Consider the following 27,439-nt stretch of genomic DNA (forward strand, 5'->3'; position numbering starts at 1 on the left):
GTGCCGGTCGTCGCCTAATTAGATTCCCCGACGAAAGGGCCAACTATTTAGCCACTGCCGCTAATAAAGTTCTAAACGGCGAGACAAAGAACGTGGCATAACGAGATTAGCAAATTACATCGCGGTACGCGTATAATTAATTCCCACAAGCAGATTCCCGAGCAGATTTTCGCTCTTCCTCGTTCGATAGGCATTTATGCGACCGTGATTCTTTTTACCCTCTCTTTTTTTTTTTTTTTTTTTTTCGACGATGACGATGTAGCCTGGATGAAAAGACCTTTGGTGGCGATACGATTTAGAATTGGAAGAAGAATACCGGAAAGTGTCTTTGTGCGTGGTAATCTGAGGGAAGGAAGGACTATCTTATGCCGTTAATTATTTCTCTATATTAACGTGCCTTTTTCTTTAACGATGTTTATCATCCAACGAAATCGACGTTAGTAGCGAATCGCTAAATCGCTAAATCGAACAAACAGACGGGAATAAACAAATGATAGAGAACGGTGTTTACTTTCACGACTTATGACCCAGCGCAACAGTCGGAAACCAAGACTGTATTTCCTTGGAAGATAAAGAAGGATGTACGCCGTGAAAGAAGCAGTTTCTAATTCATACGGTCGGCATGCGGCTTAGGTAGCGTACCGTGCAACCGGCTCACAGATCCGATTTCTCGACATCCTTTTGCGAAAGTTTAAATAATACCAGCTTTGTACGTGGAATACCATCCACTCCATCGGCGTTTTATTGTCGTCAGCTCGCCTCGCGAAAATCTACAAAGAAACTCTCGAAACGGGAGAGAATATAAAGAAGAAGAGGAAGAAGAAGAAAGAGAAAAAAGGTTGGTCGGCAAGAGGAAGAGAGGCGAAACTTATAAAGAGCGGTTCCGTTGACGTCCACGTGAATCGAGCCATTATCATGCAAACCTTAGGAAGTCGAACGTTACCCGGACAGAGGGAAACGAAGAGAGAAAAACGATATTGCCGCGAGTGTTGGCGTAGCGCGGCGAAGGAGTAGGAGCAGCAGGAGGCGGAACGAAAGCGGAATGCCACGAATTTCGTTAGCGTGGTTTCGACGATGGAGTTGGACCGACGCGGCGCAGCGGACCGAGCGAGGCCGTATCTGCCCGGTCTGCTCTGATAAAGGAGAAAGCCCCGATATTGGTCGGACAGTGGAATGCCTGCACATTCGTGTCGGACAACAAGATTTCTCTCTGTACCTTATACCAGTCTCGTCAGCCTTATGGACCGAGGTTGCTGGATGGAACGGAAGGAAACGAGAAGAGATAAGGGAGCAAGAGGGACGAGGAGGAGAAAGGCAGTACGACGGATCGAGGGCGAGGTTAAAAGGAAAGTCGAAGGGATCGAACGATTGCGATTGGAACAAGTACCGTTAAGCGGCAATGGTCTGCCTGTTGTCACGATCAGACGTTCTCCGCAACACGAGAACCGTAGTACACGCGTGCCCTCCCTCGCCTCGACTGTCCTGGCTGAAGAACAAGCCGGCAAATTGAATTTCGGCTCGAACAGCGGGGGAAAAATGTCGAAGAATCTAACGTCGGCGGAAGAGAAGCGAGCACAGGTGTCCAACGAGCGTGGAGAAACTAAAGGAGGGATCGTGGGGTCGAGCCGAAGAAAAGCGAGACGCGAGATTCTCTCGGTGAGAAACTTAGACGTTCGTTTCCTCGTGATTCGACTACGAAGTGCGGTGCGAAGAATGCAAAAACAAAGAGAGTGTGTTGTCGGGCGCGGCTAAACGAATTCGTTGTGGAAAATCAGCGATAAAGGGCAGAGGAGGATTTCGATTTGCGGAACGCCGCGACGCTTCCGCTGTCTGTTGGTCGGCTCGAGTACAGAGAATTCGGCGGAGCAGCCGCATAAAACGTGCATTATTCTTAACTTTTTCTTCGCCGCGAATTCGCTTACGGCAACCCCGAGGGCGCTAAGCAAATCTATTCCCATCAAACGCAGAACGACGTTACCATTTCCAAGCAACGTCTTCCAATCTCTTCTCCTCCTTTCATCCCCCGGCTACGATGAGTCGCTGGGATTTCACCAACACCGACGAAATCGATGATTATGACTCGACGGGCATATTATCGGTCGTCTTTTCATCGAACGTTATATGCTTCTATTTCGATATGCTTTGTTCGAGGCTTCTTTACTAGCTCGCAATATTCGGAAATTGCCCTTCGAATACAATCTTAATGTTATCGCATCAGTTTTGTTAAGGGTAATGAAGAAATTGAAACGTTTAATCGTTTTTATCGATGGTACGTAATTTCTTCCTGTGAAATCTGCGTGTATAGAATCTTTAGTCGAATATCAATTAATTTCTATTCTTTCATAGCCCTGTTCTTTCAGAACTTTTTGATGTTACACATATCCTACATTTGTTATTCTTTGGTAAGTTAAGATTCGTGTTTCTATACTCTTGGGAATTGGTTCTTGTACGTATTCATCGTCCAAACGTTGATTTGTCATTCGCTATAATTCGGTATTCGGTCAATTATTTTAGCACAAAAATTGCGAATCTTTTCACTCACCACGATTACCAGATCCGGATTTCTAAACGACTAATTCGGTTAAATGGCGCAAAAATTTTCCATAAAGTGTAAGAAAAATTGTTCCAGCGCAATGAAAGAGCTCGGGTTGTCTAATAAGCCATAAACCCCGGTACGTTGCATAAAGTCTTGCTAGGAAATCGTTGACAAGTCGGCTGGTTCGGAACTCAAGCAGACTAGCGCGCGAAATTAAACATCGCCGCGAGGGGTTGCGCGGATGACAAATAAACGAGGCGAGAAGCGCGACGGTCAGACTGAAAAGAGCAGCTCCGGGGTTGGCCAGGACACGTCTAGCGGCTAGCTGGAAATAAAGGAAGGGCTGTACTTCGCGCGAGCAACGGGCGAGATATTAAAAACAAAAGTGGTCCGCAGGAGGGTGGCGTAGACGGCCGCGTGGCGGCTGGTTCATTTGAAACGTGATTCGAGCGGGTCGGCGCAGAGGGTTGAAGCGTGTCGCGCGGCAGTCGGCGACGCCGCTTGCAACGATTGTTTCGTCCCGTGCATACCATTGTTTCGTCGCGTGTATGTACGTTTTGCCGCGGAGACGAACGCGACCGATGCGTCCGTCAAGCAGAAAAAAGAGCAAATTAAAAGGAATACCAGGAACGAGAGGAAGAGAAAGAAGGGGAGGAACGTTTACGACAGATGCATATTCATGCGACGCGAGGATGCAACCGTGGTCCGAGCGACTTGATTTAATATGCATAAAATCTTTACATTTCTGGGACTCGGAGTAGCATTTTGTAGAGACTAAGAAATAATTTGACACGGGAATGGTGGTTCTCTGAAAGGAGATCTGGTAATCTGCCTTCTCTGGAGTCGGTTACGGACGACGAATCGGTAAAATGATTTGTGATACGTTGTAACTCGTCGAAAGCTTTTGCCCGACACGCGATATCGTTCTCGGTCTGTTTCTCAGTTCGATCGATATTTCTGTCGACCATTTTTCCTTTCTTTCCCAGGACTTTCTTATTTTTTTCTTTTTTTATTACTTTCTGGCGTTCTCTTTTAATTGTAATAATCTTGATAACTCGCTGAAAGCTCGTTACGACTGTTGGAAATAATTTTTCTCGTATAGCAGGAGAAGCACAATGCGCGAATATAAAAATTTCCTAATAAAGAGAATCGACAAACAGCATTGACCTTAATCCTCGATAATTAATTTCTAGCTACTCGCTCGTTATACGGCAGTACCGTTTCGTCAATATTTGCTAATACTATTAACTAGATATAACTATCGTGTTCAATATTCATAATCGTAACTTACCGAGGACGACGAGCTTCACAGGTCTGCCGGAAAGTATCTTCCCCTGATCGTCCTCCAGCGTGCAACCCCATATACCGTCGTCTTCTAATCTAACGTTGTCTATATGCAACGCCTCCGTGATAGAGTCACCGATATATCTATGTCCAGTTCCACTCATTTCCGTTCTCGTGTTGATTGTAATCATATCTACCGGACTTCCCTCGTGCAGCCATCTCGCTGGTCGTATTCTGTAGCTCCTAACAAGACAATTCGTATCAATTAGAGAATTAATTCGCAACGACAATACCGTGCGAATTCGTTGCTGCGACGATATCGACTTCGACTACTTGCTCTCGCTACTTTAAATCGAATCTTCCCATTTGCGGGGAAACAGCTACGCGTGCAGAACTGTGTCAGCAATTACGACGAATCTGTTTCGTTGCGTCCCCAGTTACTTTTAAGACGAATCGAACGTTGTTTTTTTCTTTTTTTTTAGAAAATATTGGTCTTTCCGACGTGTTTCCGAGTTTTCGATCAAAACTGACAGAATGTCATCATCTATCTGGTTAATAACCGTGCTAGATACGTCCGCAGTGGAATTATTTCTACGTTTCGAACAGCTATTTTTCAAGAAAATCGTTCTAGCAAAGCCTTGCTCGTCTTCTAACAATATCTTTTTTACAATGGAATTTTAATTATCAAATTTTAGTTTGCTAAACAGCGATGCCCAGTTTAAACAGCTTCTTTTTCAAACGCGAACGCGATAAATTTCAAATGAACACACTATCCATCCGACTAAAGCAGCTATTTTCACGCCAAATAAATCACTTTCTCTTGAACGAGGAGAAAGAAATCCTTCTCGGGGAAGAAGCGAATAAACCAAGCCACATTTTCTACGATATAAATTTATCTTTAGACGGAGGTAGGTAACAGAGAAAAAGGACGAATCTCGTGATAGTCGCTCGTGCGCGTTTCATTCGTCGATGAAGAAGGTTAAATTACCTGACCCCGGGCAATAGCAGCCTCGAGTAATTCTCTAGCTCGCATGGCAATATGACCTTGCTGTGAGGTTTCACCACCAGTTCCAAGGGTGGCTTTGACGGAGCGGCAGCTGTATCTAAGGAGACTGGAACATCGGTCGTAGCGGAAGAACTGGTAGACCATAAGTCCTCTTCGGGGGCTAAAAGGGCCGCGGGCTGTGCCACCTCGTCCGACAGAGAAATCAACGTCGAGCTGGACGCCGTTGTACTGGTGGTGCTCGTCGTGGTTCTTCTAGCACGCCGCCCTCCCTCCTGTCTGCCACGAAGGGTGAAAACACCAGCCTCGTTCACCGACCCTGTAACGACAAAGGATAGTATCGTCATCTCGCTGTTGCGTTGTCTATAATATAAATAATAAAAACACAAAAACAAAAAAAAATAAAATTACTTTGCTCGTCAGAAATTTCACAGATTCGAGTTAACAATTTTTTTTAGCGTCGCTCGCGAACGCGAATTCTAGATGGTAAATTCCAAATAAAATATTTTATTACTACGCTGTTTTACTGGAATTTTAGTTTCTCTATATTCGTACGCATTGATTTCAAGTTTGAAATACGAGATTCTTAGGAAGCTCGATAATCGACGTACTTTATTCCATCAAATTTCATACTTGGCGGTCGTAACGCAACCCCGCAAAACTCGACAGAGCCGCAAAATAAATAGCGTTCCACGCAAACGAAGGCACTTCTTAACTAAATGGTGTTTCCATCGGTCGGTCGATTCTCCCGAAAACTGTCTATCAGCTTCGGTCGACCAAGGCTACCGAGGAAAACTAATTATGTCTTCGATGGACCGCAAATAGCTATAACTATCTAGCGTAGCCGAGGTACCTTGTCGACCCGTGTCTCTACTCATACCCTCCTCACGACCTCCTATATTACGGAACAAGCTAATGTTTATTACTCGCCAAACGATGACAGAGCCGAAACGCGAAACGTCTCTGTCGTTTTATCGCTTTTTGCGAAACCATTATCGCGCGTACGCGCTTGTTCGATTTTAATTTCTAGTCGTCGAACTTCATCGACGCTCCAACTGCTCGAAGCCGGGCCAAATGAACTAAGAAATATTCTTCAAATTCGATCGTCCGTAACAAACAAAACGAATAATCCAACGAGTGACGTAAATTTGACTCTGAGGCATACGAAAAATGGTATAAACCGAACAAAAGACGCGGAATGAGAAGAAGACGAATCCGCTAAGAGCAAACGATTCGTCAATGCGTTCGTTAACGTTTCCGGGTATATCGGCGACCGGTTATACACCGACACCGAGTGGATGTTGTTGAGCGTTGATGCATGCATTATTCAGACTGTGTATCCATTCATTATTCATGTCATGATCAATGGATGTCAACAGACCGCGATCTGTATCTGAACGCATCAGCCTGACAGAAAGTGAAAGCACTCGCTGTCGTTGGGATGCGTCCGCGACACGAAGGGGCTATCGATGCCGATCAGATTTTATGAAACGAAGGAACCTCGCGCGAACACGCTTGTCTTCGTTACGATAATGCGTTATTGTCGCCTGGATGGTCCTGTTTGGTCACCGATACCGTTGACAAGGTAATCAGCCAATTGTAGCGTTACTTGATAATATGCCTCTGATGTCGAACGTCGAGTTTGGATATAGAAATTATATAGATCGCATAGATCTATTATGTAATCGTAAACACGATGAGTCGATGAAATTTATGCTGTGCCGAGAATTCGCTGCTACGATGCCGCTATAATATAACATAGCGATATAATATAATCTGGGAAATTCAGCGTCGAGTTTCTCGGAATTTCTCTGCAACGAAAGTCAATAATTTCTGCATCGTGGAAATCGGAATTAGATCAATCGTTGGCCGTCGGAAACAACACAATATCGGGATACATCGATATTCGAAAAACTTCCAAATAGAAAGAATCGTTGTTCAAAAAGGCAGTGCTCATTGTTATGCAGATCGATAATGGTAAATTTTAGAAGCGGCGGAACAAAAAGATGACAAACGCGTAATCGTAAAGATCGATATCAATGCGTTGCGCGTTGAAGAAAGTGTTATCGATAAATCTCAAGGATATGAGGTTTCCGCGTTTCGCGCGAGTTCCGCGTGTCGAGAAAAGCGATATCGATAAATATCGATCGAATTTCCACTGGATGCCGATAAATTCGCTCATCCTCTGAAAATCAACACCAATAAATTCCGGGTCGTGGAAATCGGCACCGATAAATTCTGGGTCGTAAAAATCGATGCCGATAAATTTTCACGTTTGGTAAAACCCTGCGGAGCATCGGTAAATTTCGGGTCGTGATAACCGATCGACGAATAAATTGCGAATCATGGAGATCGATAACATTGAATATCTTTTCGGCATGATCGACGATGATTTTTGGGTCGTGGTAATTTCCTACGATGACAAATTCTCCGTGCTTGGAAACCAAGGACCGAGATAAATTCTGGGTCGTGGCACGCGGCATCGATAAACCTCGCGTCCGTTCGACTCGAATCTTTCATTAATCAACCCGTGTTACAACCTAGTTACGCTAACATATACACACAGCACGTAACCGAATACGTGGGAAACACTTCAGCAAGAATGAACTAGACGTTTAAAAACTAAAGCGTAAATTCGTATGGACGCATAGTGGATACGGAATGTATTATATTTCCCTTGTAGTTTACACGCTGATTAATTAAATCCTGGAATATTAAATTTTCTATCGCTTAATGTTATCCTGTTATTCGTCGTTAGAGAAGTTTAATATTCGAGATTGAGAAACTTGATACTGATAACTGCGTAAGCAGAGCCTAGTAAAAACCGACTCGCTAAAAAATATAAAATTGAATTACAGGGAATTTCGTCTCGCGATATTTCTAACAGTATGAATTATAATGAATTCGTGTATCGTACAGTTCGATCGTTTCAACATCTCATAGAGATACATTGGACACAAGTTACCAAACAAGTTACAGGTGTAGGTTGCGTTCTACGTTTGTCGTGCAATAAGTCATGCGTTTAGCACCTTCGCGCAGACACTGCGCATCGTACGGACCTTGTATGTTGACGTGAAATAACGCGAACTAATTACCTAATTAATCTTGCGACCTACCGAGCTAAAATTGAAGTACCGAGAGACGCCTCAAGTTGCCCCATTTTCACTAATAGAAAGTCGTACACCATATTTCTGCCGATCGTAGAATCTTTGTCGCGAGTGTCTACTCTACGTGAAATGTCCATTCTTCACTGTCCAACGTCAAACCGTTGACATACTTATTCGTGTAGTTTATTAAAACGTTGAATCCCTTCGCAAAATGTTCTCGAACGTATTAAGTGGCACCTGGAACGCTCGACAGTCGATATTCCGTGGCGTGCGACGTCCTCCGACGTTTACAACCTCGTAAAATCCTTAAGAACTCCGGTCGGCAACGGTTGAAACAACCGTGACTGCTTGCAACAAGCGAGCGAGTCCTCGGCGCTGTATGAAATCGCAAAGACGAAGGATAACCACCGACGAAACGAGCTATCTCTGCGCGTGTCTCTTCGTTGCTGGTTGCTCGCAAGCAACCGCGATAAGCGACACCGACCTTGGCGAACACAGGTAAGAAAATGGAAACGCTAGAGCGACGCGGGCGTGAAACGCGAAAGAACAAACGGAGAGACACGACGCCACGTGACGTGCTTACTCGGCGCGTTTGCATGTATGCATGCGAGTCGCGACAATACGAGGTTGTAAAACGGTTAAGAGGATTTGTCACCTCGTGTCACTGGATAAACTCCTTTTCCTTCGCTCGCGAAACTCTGCTGTGTCGCTACTTTGGTTGACATCTTGGAGGACACGAACGCGAACGACTCGGTGTCTCTCTTCTCGCCTCTCCTTTATTTCCTTCCCTCTTTCTATCTTCCTTTCTTCTATCTTTCTCTCTTTTACGTACGTTAAAGAGAATCCAAACTCCGCGTCCTGATTCCCTTTGTTCGTGGCGCATCAAACGTGAAATATGCGAATTCGCCCGGGGAATTCCGGTAATTTGCGAAGAGGAATCGGGGAAACTCGGCTTCGTCTTTAATCCCCCCCGAAATACTAGATTTGTCGAACGTTGCACGAAGCAGCGGAGCGGAGGGAACGGGGCGCGCAGCGGTACGGAGGAAACTTAGTCTCGCAAAACGCATGTGATACCGTGGAAAGTTGGCTGGAAGTTCTTCCTACCATCCTCTTGCACGGCGAACTCTCCAACCCCCGACCATCCGCCGGCTATAGGATTTCGCTTCGTCGCGCTATTAATCGCTACTTATTTCCAGGCTTAATGGTGCCGTAAAGAAAATCGTCGGAGGATACTGTTATCCGAAGGGGTGAATTTGTTGCGCCAGTTCCGCGGAACGTCGGAAGTGCACAGCTGTATAGGGTACAATGGTTTTAATGGGCGCATTGTGTCTGTTTCGTCGAGTACTTGACTCCGACAGAAATGGTATAATTGAGCGCGACCGGTATTTATCGCTGCGTTTTGTCTGGTTTGCTGAAAGATATGGATTTAAATTGCACCGACGGTATAAAAGGTTTCCAACTCTTTGTTTTCTAATGGATATCGAATGACGGAGAGACTAGGTAGGAAGGCTACGAAAGTAATCAATCACCTACGAGGGTAAATCGAGAAGCGATATTAAAACCGGGTCTGAGTGTTTGTGTATCTTTGGAAACAAATTCATTTTCCACCGACCGACTGTCAAAATGATAGAGAGCATCGTCGTCCGATAAAACTGACGGACGTATTTGTCGAAGGTGTTTTGACGCTTCGCCGAAAATACGTTCAGCCTTTTAAAAGCGCACCTTGGCCAAACAAAACGAACAGATCCGTATAATAATCATTTTTGAACGATGTAGTTGGGCAGAAAGGAATCGATCGTGGCGAACTAGCGTATTTTCCTTCCGGATCGAACGACTCTCCGTGGTCACGGCAACCGCGTGTGAAAAAATGTCATCGACCGTGCGCAGGGCGAATATCAAATAGCACGTTGCAACAACAACGTTCGTAACTCTTGACAAATATTTTCTGTTGTGTTCCTCGGATGCTATTACACCGGTGTATCCGCGCGTATTTACGAATCTGTTGAAACGCTTTCCAGTAAACCGACTGTTGGTAGTTTGGAAAATATCAGAAAATGTTGCCGAAAATTTCGAGCGCTCACGAACGGACGAAGGGAGGAGCGAGGTATAAACGAGTCTATGGTCGCAAGAAAGCACCGAGCGAAGTAAGAGAAGAAAAAAAGAAGAAGAAGGTACAAACGATACAACGTCGGTTTTGTGTACATGAAACTGTAAAGATCATAGACCGCGTCTCTGGAGCACATCTAACAGAGTAATAAGAGATACAAGGCGAAAGAGAAAGGAGGCAAAATGGTGAAACCAAAAAGAAGAAGAAGAAGAAGAAGAGAGAGAGAGAGAGATGGAAGAACGAGAAAAATGGAAGAAGTAGAAAAGAAAGAATTCAACGGTATGGATATATATCGGCGAGGGAATTTATCTTTGGCGGAATTCACAGCACGAACGTCTTTGATGGCAACCGGAGTGATTCTCGCCCAGGCCACACCTCCTTCTATCTCTACAATTCCCCTCCTCCTGGTTCTCCTCTCGTTCCGATCCTCTAATCTCTCTTCACCCTTTACTCCGATCCTCGGTGTCATCCTGTACTAAGCCCTCTGTAATACCCTCTGCTACGGAAACAGTTACGGACCGGTATTCGTTCCGGTCCTTGCCCGGTAATTCCAATCACTACGACGCTCTCGTTAACTCGAATCGACGAGCAAATACCGACGCGGCAAGAACAACACACGAGATTTCGACCCCGGCAGCACCCCCAACCTCCTCCTGGATTATACGAAATATTCTTTCAGCTCTCTTGTCCTGTTTTCCATCGGGGAACAGATTAATCTCAGCGGCAGGGAAAATACAGGGGGATACGTTGTACTGTTTATAATCCACGAATGCGAGAACCGAATTAATCCCTAATTACGAACGTCGTTGGATAACTCATTGAACACGGATATACAGATATAATTTGTTTGTATATCGTATAATCGTATGCACGGATCCCGATATTAATTTGTCGGTATCTGATTTCGCCAATTAGCTTTGCGTACGAAAGAATCGTAACGAAACGATACGCAAATTTATTTTTCACGATGGAACGGAAGGTCGTTCGTACCTTTCTCCGGTCTGCGGTGTATAACGATCGATCGAAGATTAAATTTATACAAAGGAAACTATTATCTTAGATGAAAGAATACGCGACGCGGGGAAACATACCTTTGCGACTCTGCTCGCTTTCTTCAACATCCTTTAAACGTTTCCACAATGGCCGAACAATTTCAATGGATGAATTTCCGTTTATGCATTGAAATAATCCAGAAGCAGGAAAACCAAGCTTCGTATAACCGACCGCGTAAGTTTTATTTTTATTTCATGTCGAATCGATTTCAATTCCATCTTTTCGTCGTACAATGCCCGCCGCTAATTTTCCGCGAGCTTGTCTCCTCTCGCCGAACGCGAATCGAATTTACGATTACTCGTGTGTCTCTGTCGAGTCGCGTTTCGCTTTTCTTGATAATTTTGGATCTTAATTGCCGAAATAATGATATAGCAACGCCAAGTTTACACTTGGCATTTGTATTAAAATAGTTATATATTTATTTGATAAACGATTTCAAGGATATTCGTCGATACGCGTTTACACTTTTTTTGTCTCGCCTTCTTCCATAGCACACTGTTAACTAAACGGTTTACGTTCCTCTGTTTTCGAGACGCCGCGAACACACGTACATCCACGCACTCGTATTCACGTACATGTGTCACTACTACGCGATCAATCTAGTCCGGCACACGAAATTATACATATCTCGATAACTTTTTCTATAGCTCGTCTTAAAAACGAGTTATATCGTTATTTCTATTTATCGTTAGCCGTACGTAACAATAGATTAAAAGAGTGAGAAATAAAATGCTGAAAACTACATGGAATTAAAACACGAGCATCGACCCGTGAAGAAGAGAAACAAAAGCTGTATTCTGGCGTCCGATTGGTTTTGTTCGAAGAACGCGTGGAATCAGGTGCGGCTAACTAGAAATCGTTACGATCCATCGGACGGTTACGATTACGGTCGACGTTCATAAACATCGAAGAGTATGTCGGATCCATTTGTTTTTAAGCACTACCGATACGTTATGAACTTTTTCACTCTCTCGCGCCCACATTTCCAGCTGTTATTGCTTATACAACTACGTATCTCCTTTTTCTTTTTTTCTTTTTTTTTTTTGTTCTGTAATAACTGTTTTGCTCATTTTCTCGCAGCTGGGAACGATCTAGAAAACGAACGATTTGCATAGGAACGATTACGTTAGCCTGTGACGAATACTTTCGTGGACTATGGAGGTTAAACAGGAGTTAAAGAATTGGATTTTTATATTGGAACTGGAGATTTCCTTTTGTTATGTTTTCGAGATTGTACAGATTTCAGATGACAAAATAATATCGTTATTTCAAATGTCACGGACGCATGGCAGGAAAACAGTTCCGCAGCGATATAAATTCATGTTGCGACTGAATCGACGCGCACGACGTAACTCGCATTTCCCGATGTCCGTTTTTAATCGGAGGCCAAATATCAGATTGTAATTGACGCGACGCGTGATTTATATTCCTCTACGGGAGATGTAAGAGTCGATGGAAGTTATAATTGGAACGTGTAAAAGGTAGAACAACGAGAATATCTCGTAACAAAGGCGGTTAGACGAATTTGTTGCTAGGATAATCTTTTTCGGCACGAGATTTCTCTCGTAAATAACGCAAATGAAAAGCGGTGACAGAAAGGGAACTCCTATCGCGCATCCATATTTTCAAACTTATCGTTGAAAACAAATTAAACCTGTCGCGTTTGTTATAAAAGAGTCGGGAGAAACGTTTCTATTCAACGTCCAATTTCAAAACTACGAATGCAGCGCGATGGAATGAAATTTCTAAATATCTGAATTTCCAAATATTCAAATTCTCTAATATCCAAAAATGGTCAAACTTCCGAGTTTATTAACTTTCAAATTCTCGAAAAATACACCAACTTCGTTGGTCGTCGAACCCTGGCAAAAGCACTCGATCGTCCCTTTCGGATTCAATGGAGCCTATTAATCCACCGCAAATCCCTCGAGGGACGATCGAAAATTAGGATTTCTACGGTGTGCCACTTGTATTCCTATCAAGCGACGGCGAAAGAGGGCGAGATTCTTCGACGTGGTGGCGTCGGCGGTGACGGCGACGAGGCAACGGATATTATATGTACAGAGCGGTGAAACCCTTGGCCGCACGGAGTTCCATTAACAGCGGCGTTGTCCATCCGGAGCCGGCGGATTGCTCGGGATTCTAATCTGACCGCATAGCATGCCTTCTAATATAGATAGGCTTGATTAATTCCGCGGCAACGCAGTAATGCGTCGTGTGATCCGCGCGCGCTTCCCCATCCGTACGACTACGACAGCAGGTTACGTTGTCGCGTAAACGAGCCGAGATTTCGAGCGAAACCGCGAGCTCAAAGAAACACGATCGCCGGCCCGCCGGGCTATGCGAATTAAATTGGAGTACCCTCGTATCCAGACGGCGTCGTCCATTGCCGGCGTCGTAAAAATCCTCACGACAACCCCCGGGAAACCGGATGCACGCTCGACCCCGCCATTATCGAGTGCCGCTCTGTGCAAGCGGTACAGTATCTGCGCGCACTGATTGCAGAGTTAGCGGCGGTAAACAGGCTGGATAGAATGGACGGGTGGATCGATGGCTTCGGTGCTTCGATTGCGATCCTTTTGTGTGGATTACGTCAGTGTGAATACAGGTTGAGGGAAACTGATCGATTACACGGATAACGTAAAAGGATAATCTTGGAGTTTTTCCGTTTTGTCACTCGAGATACGCCCGATGTTTCGTTCTATAAATTACTTTCGAAATTGTTTTAAAGGTTTGCGTTTAATGTACGCGCGACCGATTCTATCGCGTGTAATTTGATGGAGGAACGCAAAGAGACTGGATGTAAAAAGAACAGAAAACTACCCATATCGCGTTACTTACCTAAAATTGGCTGTCCGCGCAACATCGGAAAATAATTCAAAAGGCAGCCAGTGGATCCACGAATATTCATCCCGATTCCCTTCGGCTGAGCGTGGAATCTCCGCTAAACCAGGGGAAACGTTCCGTTTCTATTTAAAAAAAATATCCGACAATTTTTATGATAGCATCCCCCCGCATTCACTGGCGGAAAGTTACGCGAGTAATTTCAGGCTGGCCGCGTGCCACGATCGCACGGCAGTAGGAAAATCTTCGTTCAAACAAACTGCTCGCCTATACACACATAGGCCGGATCCGGTTTTCCAGCCACAGATATCGAGTGATTGATACACTTTCCACTGCGCAGCTTACGGATCTTGCAAGTTTTCTGAAGCTTCGCCAAGAGGCGAGAACCGGATGTCGAATGTGCCGAGTCCGGCGCACGATGCCAAACCGGAAATCGCCACCCACCCGTTTTCCATAGGTCGAAAAAGAAGCTGACCCGCGCGTGCGGCGAGTGCCACGAAGTCCACCTCCGCTATCTTTAATCGTTATCGTTCCGTATCGAACATTTTGCATAACCGATACTCGCGACGTGGTCGTGCCAGAACGAAACGAATCGACGAAGCTCCGCGACTTCTTTTGCCTTCGAAGTCGCATCCGTTCGGACGATATCGAATGTACGCGAGTCCTTGGAAGAGCTGGTCGAATGAAAAACGACCACAGACCAAAAGCTGCGGCTCTAAAACAACATTTTAAATTTTGACGTTCTGATCGGGTTGATAGGAATCGACGAAGATACTCGGAAGCTGTATGGATCGATGTACAGCTGTATATCTCGAGCGGCGATGGCGATGTTCGACGGTTATCGAACGCCGAGGTTTTGCAAGTGGAATATGGTGGGTTTAAGAAGTTTTATTCAGCGATCTTAATCTCACGAGAAATCTCATTTACTTAGGAGTGAGCTGCCCGATCGTCTCGTTTAGTCACGGACTTCCGATACTAGTGAAAGATTAATTAAAGCTCGGGCAACGCGTAATGCCGGAGCATTGCTTTCCACTTAAGTTCACCGTTTCCGTAACATCGTCCATCGCGGTTCCATCAACCAGGAACTTCGCTACCTGCCGCTTAATAACGGACACTGCTTGTTCGCTGCTAGAGCGACGGAAGCGATATAGCGAGGTCGTAAAATCAGTCAGGAGTTGAACTTTGCGTGCTTCGACGGCCGAAACAACAAGTAATTTTAGATGGTTTGGCAAGCGTAAGATATCGAGTCTTGTTCGATGGATCGTACGATATGAACTCGTGAGACGCGGAAAACACTGTTGCTAAACAAGCGACAAGTAAAATAGAAAATTAGTTCTTTGCAAAGTAGAACGATTACGATCTTGAAATCTCTTCTTCTACGATTCGTCGTCAAAATTGTCGACGATGGGAGAAATCGCTTTCGAAAAACTGACATGTGCTACCGGTGTGAGACCCGTAACATCCCTAGACGCTTTATTTTATGATATTGCCACCGTCGAAGTTGCAACCTCGTTGTAACCGGCAAATATAAAAGCGGACGTGGTTCATCGACATGGAATCTTTCGGACGACAGCCAGCGAGTTACCTGGAACCCTCGGCTCGTTTCTTTCGTTTCGAGGGTACTCGACGTCTTCGTTAGCGGTAATTTCTATCTGCGAGGAGGAGGACGGCCCCGGAAGAGATTGACGTGGTCGTCGGTCGTTATTCTCTCTTTCGGGCAGCGTGGATGGTTCGCGCGCACCGTTCGATCCACTAAATCACCGGTACCACGAGCGAGCGACGTTATTAATGAGGCACTAATAGCGGCCGTACGAGGGCCATGTTTCGTATTCCCGCTCGACCCACTCTCATCGTTCGCCACTTAGCGATAATTGTTATCGTGGCGAGGACCGGGCTTCCGGTACAAATCGGCCGCTATGAAAATCGATCATCGTCTCCGCTTGAGGCTCGACCCCCGTTGGAATTTCGCACTTGATTTACACTCTTCGTCCCGAGTTCGCGCGTACCTATCATCCACAGTGACTGACTTTTATTCGATTTCGCGTGTCACATTAGAGCAATGCTTGGAAATTTGTAGTCCACTAACCGAAGACGAGGATAATTCGCTTCTCTGGCAAGGAACCATCCCGTTTTAGCTTCCAGATCGTACGCGGCATTTATTCTATTTATACAACAAGACGTACCGTTCTGTGTCTGACTGCTTCCGCTTCGCTTGCCTAATCATATTCGGCGTCTACTCTAATTGTCTCAATTTCGATCGTATTCTATTCGTCGACCCAATAAAGGTTCGTTCTGCTTGTTTGGCCGGTAGGGACTCGTTCTATTATACTTGCACTGACAAATCTTGTTCTATTTATCTATTTGGGGATCTTTCTACTATATAAGACAAGACTATATACACAGATAAGATTACACGTCTATTCGTCGGCAATTATTATCAAAGACATCGCGCGATGCGTTGGATTTTTAATTATCAGAAGAAAGCTGATTTTTCAATGTTGTTTATCCGAATGTTGCAACCGGCTGACAAACCATCGACTGTAACCGGTCTACGATCGTCACTCGACGTTGCTCTGTAACGTTTCAGGCGAATGTCGGTAACAGAAAGAGGCAATTTCTTTGATCCCGATCGTTCGGGACGAATCGGAGCGGTTGCGGTAATGAATAGAATTAGTGCCATTTGCTGCGAGACGTGCGACGCTACGGCTACGGGAGGACGATGCTAGCTGCGGATACCAGCGCTGTTTATTTCGCCCACGATCGAATAAATTGTCCTGGCTTTCGATGCATCGTTCGAAGGGAAAGACTCGTGCTTCTTTCGTATTTGATACTTTGTGCGGTCTCGGTAGATCGAACGTAGGTCGGATGAAACAGTTTGCCGTTCAAAGTTTCCGCCAGAACGCATCTTTTCGATCGTTGCTTCCAAGTTAAATAGTTACGATCGTTGAGCTTGTCTTGCGAGCTACTTTAGGTTTTTAGGAAATACCGTGTCCAGGAATCGCGTAAGGAAACATCGTCGAATGAACGAAAGAATAGCTAAGGATAGCTGTATCTTCAACCTTCAACCGGTGCGAAGATATCGTGCAAAGATTTCTTTCTGGAATATACGCGCGATGGTTTGGTACGTATTTTCGCGATTCCTAGCGCGAAGGGAATGGGCGTCGTCTGTACGGTAACTCTCGAGACATTAAATTTTAGCAAAAGAAAAGCTCTTTTACCTTATCTTCGTCCTCTCTCGTCGCGTTTAACATTTCAGACTTTTTGAAACATTAAAGTATAGCCATGATATACGCAGTCTCTTGCTTCGTGCCCAGATACGACTAACGTATTAGCGAGGCCTGTGAACTGCTCAAGGTTTTCTCAATGCGTCCGGTTTCTGTCACTGTGGTCTCTTGCTTTCGCTTTTACAACCTTCTTCCTACCGTGTCTTTTAAAACTACGCCGGAAAATAATGCGCGCGTTCTCACGATACCGCGCTTCTTGCGAGACTACATTTCTAATCTCGAGCTTTCAAGATAATGGCTGTGACATCGAATTTACGGGCCCATCGAGCTTAATTACGTTTCCTTGCGGATACAACGGAAGTTGCGTCGCGGGTATAAAGGAGCACGGTTTTCTTTGAAACGATCAGCGATGGCAGCACGCGAACCACGATACTCGTAAATTTCGAAATCGCTCGATGATCGAGAAGCTGTCTGAAAAATGCAACGCTTCCCCTGCGGCGAACTTTTACACCGGTGGAAGGGAACGTGGAGCGAGAGAGCGAGAAGAACTGCAGAGGGAAAGGAGGAGGTAGCGCACCGACGAATTTACGGGCATCCGGCAGGACCTTAAGGAAATGCAGAAAGTACATAAAACGACGCGTTCTCCCTGGCAGAGATACTTTTATCGCTTACACATTTAGCGCCGCCAAGGGAATTTCTCGACGAACGACTCGCCACATTGGAAAAAGAAGGGGCTATGAACGACGAGATAGTCGATGGATCCTTCACGCCGCAGAGAGTAATATCTGGCTCACACCCCGTAAACCGGAGGAATAACAAATTTTACACAAAGTTTCTATATCGGTGTGACCTAATAGAATCGTCGTACCATTAACGTACAATTGGACGCGTCGCGCGTTCTTAAATGCAACTCTGAAAATTTAAAGATAAAATCGTGTCGTAAACGAGCAAACGAAGGTATATCGTAGCCAGAAGCTTTTGACGATTCTCGTAAACGAACTTGAAGTTCGATACATCTATCGAAGAAACCAGCTAGGGTTTCGGAATGATTAGTCGCATTCGGTGTATACGAAAGATTTTTGTACGACGAAAGCTTTCAATTGGTCCTCGACGTCGAACGTAAATCTTGGTACAAACAGGTAGGATCACTTTCCCTTACGAGCGTACGAAATGCTAACCGTTCAGATTTTACGAGCCAGACTGTCGTAAAGCGACTATTACCTTGTTTCAGACGTGTACCGGTTAGAACACGAAAGAGTTCAACGATTTGCCAATCTCGATAGATGCTCTTATCAAGTATGTTTTTTTGTGAATGATCGGTCGTAGCTAACTAAAAAAGATAAATTGCACAAGTACAGTACCGATTGTAGTCGTTGGGTCGGCAGAGATTTTAGTTATAAAAGTTAGCCATCGTTATCGCTCTGTACTGAAACAAGGAACGATATTTCTATCGTATTACCCGTTGGAATGGTAATTTAAGTCTAAATTACGTTTCGTTACATCCAGATTTAAATTACATTTAATTTTTAAATTGCGCTACAATTCAAATGAAATGATTAAACAACGACTGTTTGCTCGAATAAATTATTGCGCGTAATTAGCAGCAGTACGCCTTTGCAGGCTTTCGAGCGAAATAAAATCCTCGATATCGAAACCAACTGAAGTAACTCTTCTTCGCGACCATGATCGCGATACGTCACGGACACGAACGTAGCTTGTTCCTCGTTCTAACGGACCGAAACAATTCTCTTCGCGGGTTTAACGATTATTTCGCGATCGGTCCTTTCGACGAATCGAAACGACGCAGCGCGGAAATGAGAGCATCCAGGAAACTAGACGTCCCGGATGCGTTCCAGCCGTGGTGAAACGTCGATTCGTTGGTCGTTTCGCGAATGTATCAAGTTGCTTTTGTTGGCCAGGGTCGAGCAAAAACGGGGAACGGGCCTGTCTATCGCGAAACTTGATTTCGAGACGCGATTTCATTCGCCGCTGTCAGACGTTGCGTTCCGGCCGGTCCATGGGAAATTCTGCCTCGTTACCAATCGGAATAACAAGCCGGAAAATGGATAAAATCGTCGGGGAGGCTCGAACGGAGGCTCGGCTAACGGTTGCCGCTCTCGAGAAAACTGAAGCGCCAAGAAATAACGAGATCGAGTCTGCCACGCGAGTCTGCCTCGTTAGAACGCCTATGGAAGAACGCCAAGTCTCTTTCGACACTTATTTGTCAGACGATTGCCTCGTCTTCTCCGCCACCCTCTCTACCGCTGTTGGAAATTTCGAGAATCAAGATCGATTTTCTTCGATTCGTTCGTTTCCAAGTGTCGCTTCGATCGGGAACGTAATTAGTACATAATCCACTATATCGATGGATTAGCATATGGCGATTCCTTTAATTTCGCTTGCTTGAAATATTCCGCGCTTTCGTTGTTTCGAAATTGATCGAAATATCGGCGTGCAAAATCCCTCTGTTTCTAGCAAGTTTATCTCAAACATCGGCTCGATCGAACAAATAATGAAACTTGTTGATATTGTCCTGAAATTCATGTAGGTAAACAGAGGTGAAACATGGCAATTTTTAAAATAGAAACATGCGGTTCATTTTGGGAAAAAGAGTTGAAATTTACCGTCGTTTCGGCAGCTCTGACGAAATGGAAAAATATATTCTGTTCGGCGCATCTTTCATAGGAAACATTTTTTCCTTTTTTTTTTTTTCTTCTTTTTTTCGTTAAACGCCAAAGGCGGTGAATATATTTCACCTCAAACAAAACGAAATGGGACACTTTAACCCGGCGACCGGCGAATTTGCGTGCGAAAAAGAGGGGTTTTCGGCCGGATAGAGGACCGGCGCGGCCGAAAAATATCACGAGACGTTTATCAACGCGTCGATTCACGGGATCCGTTAGCGATAATTGATTATAAAAAGGGAGGGCCGACGATAACCGTTTCCGACGCTCTTTAAATCGAGATTTTATGGCAGTTACATGCCTGATTTTCGGAGATAAAATTCCCGCGCACGTTTTCGCTCTGGCCACCAGAATCGTGCAGTAAATCGTGCCGGACACTTTTAAGCCCTTGACACGTCCATTACGCGATTATTCCTAGCGCTATCGCAAACGGCGATATCCACCGTCGGATTTTATGATTGTAACCGGCATTCCTGCCCAAGTGAACGCGGCTACGCGGTGGGAAACTATGGCGAGAAAAAAAGAGACTGGCCCCGACAAAATGGAACGTCGATAGTATGCAAAGGTAAATATGAACTATCTAGTCGTCGAGTAAACATTCGTTGAACCGAACAAAGAGATCGTCAGATCGTCGAGAACGTAATCTAGCGTAGATTTCATGGAAACGAATGTCGGAAAAAATCGAAAGAGAAATATCTAGAATCTAGAGTTATGAATCAAAAAGCAGAATGTTCGAAGAAGATTATGGTTACGATATACGAGCGAGAGTGATGGATCGTTTAGTTACCGTAGCAAGTAGTACGAAATACGATTAGATTTGCCTGTATTTCTTGTTTGATGAAGGAGCATCGAACGAGTAGAGACATCCATTCAAATAAATTCCATTTTGGAAATTCGTCGATGGAAACGAGCGTTGGGAGAAATCTGAAAGACGAAAGCCTACGGAGGATTACCCTTTCGAAAATCCTACGCGTGCCGTTATGAAACGTGCAACGAGAAGATAATAAAAATCGAGGAGATAGAACTTTACGAAGCAGTAAAACCAAAGGACGCGACGTGTTTCCTAACGTATGAAAACCAAACGCTGCGTCATTTGTTTCCTTTGATACTTTATTTCTCACACGATCGCTGAAGATAGTAGAGGCGTTTTAAAAACGGTCGATTCGGCAAAGCAACGATTAGATCGGAGAAACAGAAAGAACGAACGTGTACTCTTGTCTGTAAAAGGGAATTTCACATTTTCCTGGTAGATATCGTTGGTGAGAAGCTCTTGCAATTAACTCGCTACTGGCAGAAAGTCCGATGTAAAAATAAAAGCCACGAGGCGACGAGGAAGAAGATGTAACGAGGTAAAACTTAATTGGCGAGAACCGGTGGAAAAGTTTCCAGGCCCTTGTTCTTGCGTTGCCCGGCTACCGATGGATTAAACGCCAAAAATCATTCCATCAACGACGGCCGACAGCGTTTCGGAAAGTTCGGTTTCAAGTTTCTAATTCTTTCTCGTAAATCAACGTCCTGGTCTGCAGAGAGATAGAGGCGGCTGAAGCGTGGAAAACAACCGTTACAGCGTATTCTAGCAACTAAAAGCAAGCATTTCGGCCTCCGACGCTGTTAATTTCCTCAAATGACTTTATCGATACGCGCCAGTTCTGCCACTGGATCGTGAACCACGTTAACCTCTCCGTGCACCTCTCCGATCGTTTAACGAAAAATCTTCCTGAAATTCCACTGCCGGACAAAAATGAGGCCGGGGTGGATATCGTTTTCGAACGGTGTGATTGCTCCGATGAGAATTTAAATATTCATCTCCGTCTTATACAGGTAACTTCGATCGCGTAAGATTTAGACGTAAGATTTAAACATAATGCGGCGCGAGCTGGAGAGACTGTGTCGCCTACAAAGTTGCCAAGAATTACTGGATGCTTGTTACTAAAACTTTAACGTGCACGTTAGCTCTGAAACACACCTTCTTACCCTCTACCGTTCCCATGATATTAATCCACGCAGGTGCAACGAGTATATTACGAAGCTAGATGAGCTAGAGCACCTTAAACATGCATGAAAACCCAAGAATAAGCTGTTGTTTCACGATGTCACTGGGGAAGACTACCGAGATCCGGTCGGCCGCGCTTAGGCTATTCTGGATACCCTAATAACCAGTAATTGAGTTCTCGTTATTGAAATTCACGGTCATTTTCACGGTTATTGGAATTCACGTCACAAGGGGTCATGGAAGTTTCCATATTAGAACGAACATCATTAACGTTCCTAGAATATCATCGAGATCGTATCATTACGTTACCTAAGATTATTCAAAAGAGTTCACGAGGAGTCATCGAGATTGCGTTAGTGGAACTTAAGATGATTTCCAGGTCACGCGAGGTCATCGAAACGATCCCATCATTGATGCTTCCGATTTAAATACGGTAGATATTCGTTGAGTTTGTAGATAAACGTTGTAATATTATATTACAGTTTGGAAATCGCGATCTATACCGCGTAGTTAATTAATTCTACGAATATCGTGGATAACAAAACGAACGGTATTAACGATAATTTGTAATACGATGATCGTTGAACTACTACTTGCAATTGTCGAGCTGTGTCTACAATTGTTGATCGAATAACGAGTGAAGCGAAGCATCGCGTGCAGATATTGGCACGAGCAACAAGAGGTGGTTACGACGAAGAGGAGCAGGTTATGAGAGAAAACGGTGGCAACTGATAGGAACGTTATGCCATTTAACGTCGCCTTTCGCTCGACTTTGACACGTGATCGCAATCGCGCTGCGTGACATGCATCAATTTTCAACGTCGCGATGCCTCTTTGCTTGCGTATACACGCGCAATTTCGCGAACAACGTCTGCAACTTGCAAACAACTTAATTCGCCATTATCAAACGACAACGTCGATCACGCGTCCCATTATCAGCGCTAAACTTTATTTTCGACTCGGTTGAGCAGCACGTAAAACTTCGCCAGCGTCGATCGTTGAATTAATACGATGCTTCTGCATAAATAAATTTACTATACTTACGCGGTTCTCGCGCGTGCAAACAAAGCTGATTTATCTTCGTGATATAAAACGTAACACAAAACTGCGAACTACTTGGACGTTTTATAGTCGACGGCTGAAACAGATTGATTCTGCCACGGAAACACGACGATTCTATTTTTAAAATTCTTGCGCCTGAGATTTAAATGGCTTCTTCGTTAATCCATTCGTCGATCCATCGATTTGCCGTGACTACAAATTGTTCGCTCAGCCTCTTCCTCCGTCCGCGGTTCCTAGTTTCCGGGAATGGCGATAAAATTCAGAGATACGCCGGTACATCCATTATTCAGAAAGCGGGGAACACGATGAGACGAGCTTACGCCTCCACTTTATTTTTCCTGTTCGTTTTTTAAATAAAGTTATCGGCTTCGAACTCGACGAATCGCATAACGTCAAGTGAATTATGGGCCTCGGTGCGAGGGTCGCGTGCGCGAAAGGGGGTGCGTTGACAAAGCGATTTGCCTCTTGTTACCTTCGTCACGTAGAGAACAGAGTCGCTCTGTAAATTGTTGGCAGGTCGAAGGAGACTCGTAAAGATATAGCTACGACGCGATGAGTTCACTTGGACCTTCGATTTCCTAACTTTCTTTCCACTATGTTTCATCGTGTCTCGTGTATTGCGACAAGTATCTCGTCCAGCCGACGATAATCTCGTAAGCAAGAGAAGAATCTCTAATTCGGATTTCGATAGTTTTAAACAGGGTAGAGATAGAGTAGAAAAATAGTATGTCGATATTTACCAAAGAGTGAACATACAAATGACAATAAATTGTAGCATCCGAGACACAAAGTCCAACTAGGATTTAATTGTCGAAAGTAGTCTGTCCGTGAGTAGAAAATCCAATTTCGAATTCAGCCTCGGTAATCCAATTTTAACCGCTCTTTCTCTCCTCGCGTGAAAATGAAATTTCCAACTATCTGTCCATCTATCAAGCGTCATCGAGCAACCATCGAGTTCTTGCAACTTGCAATTGTTAGATTCTGGGACAGCCATACACTGTTCATCGATCCATCGATGGAACGAGCATCCATCGTTCGTGAAAATGTTAATCCAGAGTCGAGTGGTCTTCATGGAAACGCGTAAACGGTCTACGGACCCGAGTGAAAAATCGTCGTTGAGCTCCCCACTCCACCGATCGTCGAAGCAGTAACTCGACGAGATACGCGATTCTATCGAACCCCCATTTCGTTGTATACCGACAGACAGTAAACCCTAGACCGTCTATCCGCCGGTTTATTAGAAAAATTAAGCAAACAACCAGCGAGAGCGAACGAACGAGCCGCGACTATTCCGCTGGTAATAAACATTATTGCCAGGGGAATCGCAATGCGCATTGGGAGATGTCAGGTCGGACGAAACGGGAATATCACCCTGCACGATTGTAAGGGGGAAAACAAAAGCCGGTTCAGACTGCTGCCCGACAGCAATAACACCTTCGATCTCGATGCGTATCGACAAACGCTAAATATCCGCGTTCTCGTGGCTTCGTTTTATGTCAATCGTTTCATTTCACGGTATATCGTGAGACTGGGAATGGCAAGAGGGTGGCTCGATCTTAGCAAACTCTTGGATCGTTGATGGCACGACAAACTGACTAAATGTAATTACTTTATGGGACAATTTCTGGTTGATTTACGAGATTGCCCGAATACTCGAAGGTCGTATCGTTTTATCGTTTATTTTTTTTCCTTTCGCGTTTAGTTTCCTCGGTGAAATCTTTGATTGGAAATATACGCACGTACGTACGAAAGGTGGGTAGTTTTCGTTAGAATCAGCGTACGATTGTGAAGGAAATAGTCGGCTGAAAATTGTTTGGTCGATGAACAAAAATGATTTAGAAAGCGTCAGGTTCCCCGATGAAATCTACTTTATATCGACAGTGAAATCATCCTGGCGTAAAAGCAGAAAACAATTGCAAGCTGTAAAATATCTATCAGCTTTACGAATCCACTAGCATGTCGCAACAAAGCGAACGAACAGGTCGTAAGTATCCGGACCACAGCACCGATCGCGTTGTAACATCGTATCGAGTTCCGGGCCGATTCAACGTCGATAAATTCGCCGAGCGAATTAATCCCTGTCGTGGCTGGTAAATAGAAATCGGCTTCGTAAGGGCGGTGGTTTTGTTTCAGACTTTCGTGTTGTAACCGGGTTCTGGCCCCGTGTAATCGGTTGAAAAATGCGCGAGAGGGGAGAAAAGCGATTTTTCGATATTCGAGCAACGTCGAAATTTCGACGCACTGCCGCGTGCCCCCAGCTGAAATTTGAATATCCGCGAGAGAGGCCGTCCGGAAATGTATTTATTAAACAAATACGAGCCGCGCGGATTCGTGCGTGCGAGAAATATAAATATGTAAATACCCTCTGGTCGGCGCACGTATCTCGCTTGCTTTTAAGCATTTTTTTCATCTTTTTTTTCTTTTTTTTTTTTTTTTGCTTCCTCCAGTATACGAAGATAGCTGCACGCGTAGATCGCAAGCTCCCAACCGAAATTCTTCGATAGATTTGTATATCGCTCGCGATATTCTTACTCGCCCCGTGGAAATTTTTCGATGATAGAAGTTTTCGTATAAATACGCCAGACTTGACACCGAAGGGTATGAAAGCTACGTAACGCGATTATTTGACGCTTTGTTTCCATGCTTTTTTATTTAACGGGGCAGAGTGACGTAAAGTTTCTGTATCTTTACATTCTGAATTTATTACGTATTATACGATATTGTGGCATTATACGTATATAACAAGACAAATAGATATATTGTTCATTTAGGTAGATAAATCGTTCATTTCGTCCAACGATCGTTGACGCATATCGCGATGAAACACGCATTCGATACGTTTTTACCTTCTTTTGCCAAAAATTTCGAATCTTGGCGAACGTGAACAACGATTAACGCGACCAGAGGCACGTTGAATGATTCTTTCGTGAATTCGATTTCATTCGTAAGAGACGAACGACGACAGGTGGTGGTAAAATGCATCGCTACGTTGATCGTGTACAGTTCTCCGCGTTTTGTCGCAACGTTTATTTGTCCACTTCTGAAAGGCATGGGCGCGCGGTAAATCAATCTCCAGACCGTGACATAAATCTTTCTAACGATCGGTCGTGTGCAACGAGCCGCGGTCAATCTAATAGCGTGCGATCGATATTCAAGTTTGAAAAAAAGCCTGTACCTAGAAAGACCGCGGAATTGGCGCCACTTTTTCTCTAGGTTACGTAAACTCTTCGAGTTTCTTCGTTTTTCTCTTTTACCTTCTTCGAAACTTGGCCAACTTACCAAGACCCCGTGCCTGGCAGATTTTTGACGTCCGAAAGTTCGGTTTAAATGCATTCGAAACAGCGAGTTACAGGGTAAACCTCTTACTTCGTTCTTTGGATGCTTCGAAACTTTGGATTTTCTAAGCAAAGAGGGTTGGTCGCGTGTGACAAGGTTAATCCGACCTTAATGGCGCTAGAATCTGTGTCGAAGTTATAAGTTCAGCCGGTAATACCTAAAATAACGGGCATAGCAGATTCTAAAAATAAAATGGCCATACCGTAACTGCCACTTACTGCTTTATGGCACCTTGCTTGAAGTCTGAATGGTTCAAGGCTATAAAAAATAAGGTTAAAGGGTAACGTTGCTTAAAGAGCGCTTCTTACGTCGCACGAATTACTCGATTCGAGGTAATCCAACACAGAGAGGAAAAGATCTTCGTCCGATGTTCCTTCTCGCGGAAAGATAATAAAACCATCTCGCTCGAAGCTGTTAAAAATCTTTCTCAATCTAACGTCGTTACAACGATCTGTCAAAGGTGAATCGAGTGTGCCACTAAAAATTGCGGACACGGTTCCGAGGTGATCAGAACGCGTCGCGACAGAAACGTCCATGTCGCTTTTTTCCGAAGCGCCGAAAGCTTTGAGATCTTTAACGACCGAGCGTCGTGCCATGACGGCGGCTCTTTGTGCACTCGCGTCACGGTAATTCTTCACTGTCTTCAGGAAGCGTTTCCCATGCAGCCGGCTCGTTATACGAGACACCGTTCGAGCACCCACGCTCGAGCTGGCCTGTTACATCATATTCGCGATTTACTATCGCCTCTTTGTCTGCGTTGAAAATGGCCGAGGGAATCGCGCCGCGTAACCCGGTCCTGTTTGTATTTTTCATCGCCGGCAACATCGATCCTCCGTGGCAACATTAAAACAGCCGAAAAACGAAGGAAAAGAGCAAGTAGAGAACGATAAAATAAAAGGAACAAAGCGAAAGGTAAAATGGGACGGAAAAATAGAGGGAAAGAAGATTTGTTCGTCAGCGATCGAACGATTTTTCAGAATGCAATTAAAAAGCGAAGGGGCGAAGCGTACAGAAAAAATTCGAAAGGCCGTAACCGTGCAGTGTTTCCGAAGTTTTTAAAAGCCACTGAAACGTATGTTCGTCGCGTTCATTTTACAACGAAATTGTTGCTTGTCCCTGAGGGATTCCGCGAATCGTCGTGAACGCGACCATGAAAAAATATTTTCATCGGCCAACGTTTTTTAAATATACCATGAAACTCCACCC

At 44.6% G+C, this 27,439-nt stretch overlaps 1 protein-coding gene and 1 long non-coding RNA gene across 2 annotated transcripts in view; both read right to left on the minus strand.

Moving 5' to 3' along the window:
* LOC100746381 (B-cell receptor CD22) overlaps window positions 1–27,439 on the minus strand; it is a 319,222-nt gene that overhangs the window by 158,315 nt on the left and 133,468 nt on the right. Inside the window, exons 4-5 of the mRNA XM_003489821.3 lie at window positions 4,809–5,142; window positions 3,828–4,063 (exon numbers count right to left, since the gene is read on the minus strand). Coding sequence (XP_003489869.1) covers window positions 3,828–4,063; window positions 4,809–5,142 — 570 coding nt within the window. The remainder of the gene's footprint in view (window positions 1–3,827; window positions 4,064–4,808; window positions 5,143–27,439) is intronic.
* LOC117151704 overlaps window positions 26,465–27,439 on the minus strand; it is a 25,672-nt gene continuing 24,697 nt past the window's right edge. The window contains exon 4 of the long non-coding RNA XR_004461800.1: window positions 26,465–26,476. This is a non-coding gene — a long non-coding RNA (uncharacterized LOC117151704). The remainder of the gene's footprint in view (window positions 26,477–27,439) is intronic.

This window comes from Bombus impatiens, unplaced genomic scaffold (genome assembly GCF_000188095.3).
Source record: "Bombus impatiens unplaced genomic scaffold, BIMP_2.2 scf_0377, whole genome shotgun sequence".
In the NCBI taxonomy this organism is placed as follows: domain Eukaryota; kingdom Metazoa; phylum Arthropoda; class Insecta; order Hymenoptera; family Apidae; genus Bombus; species Bombus impatiens.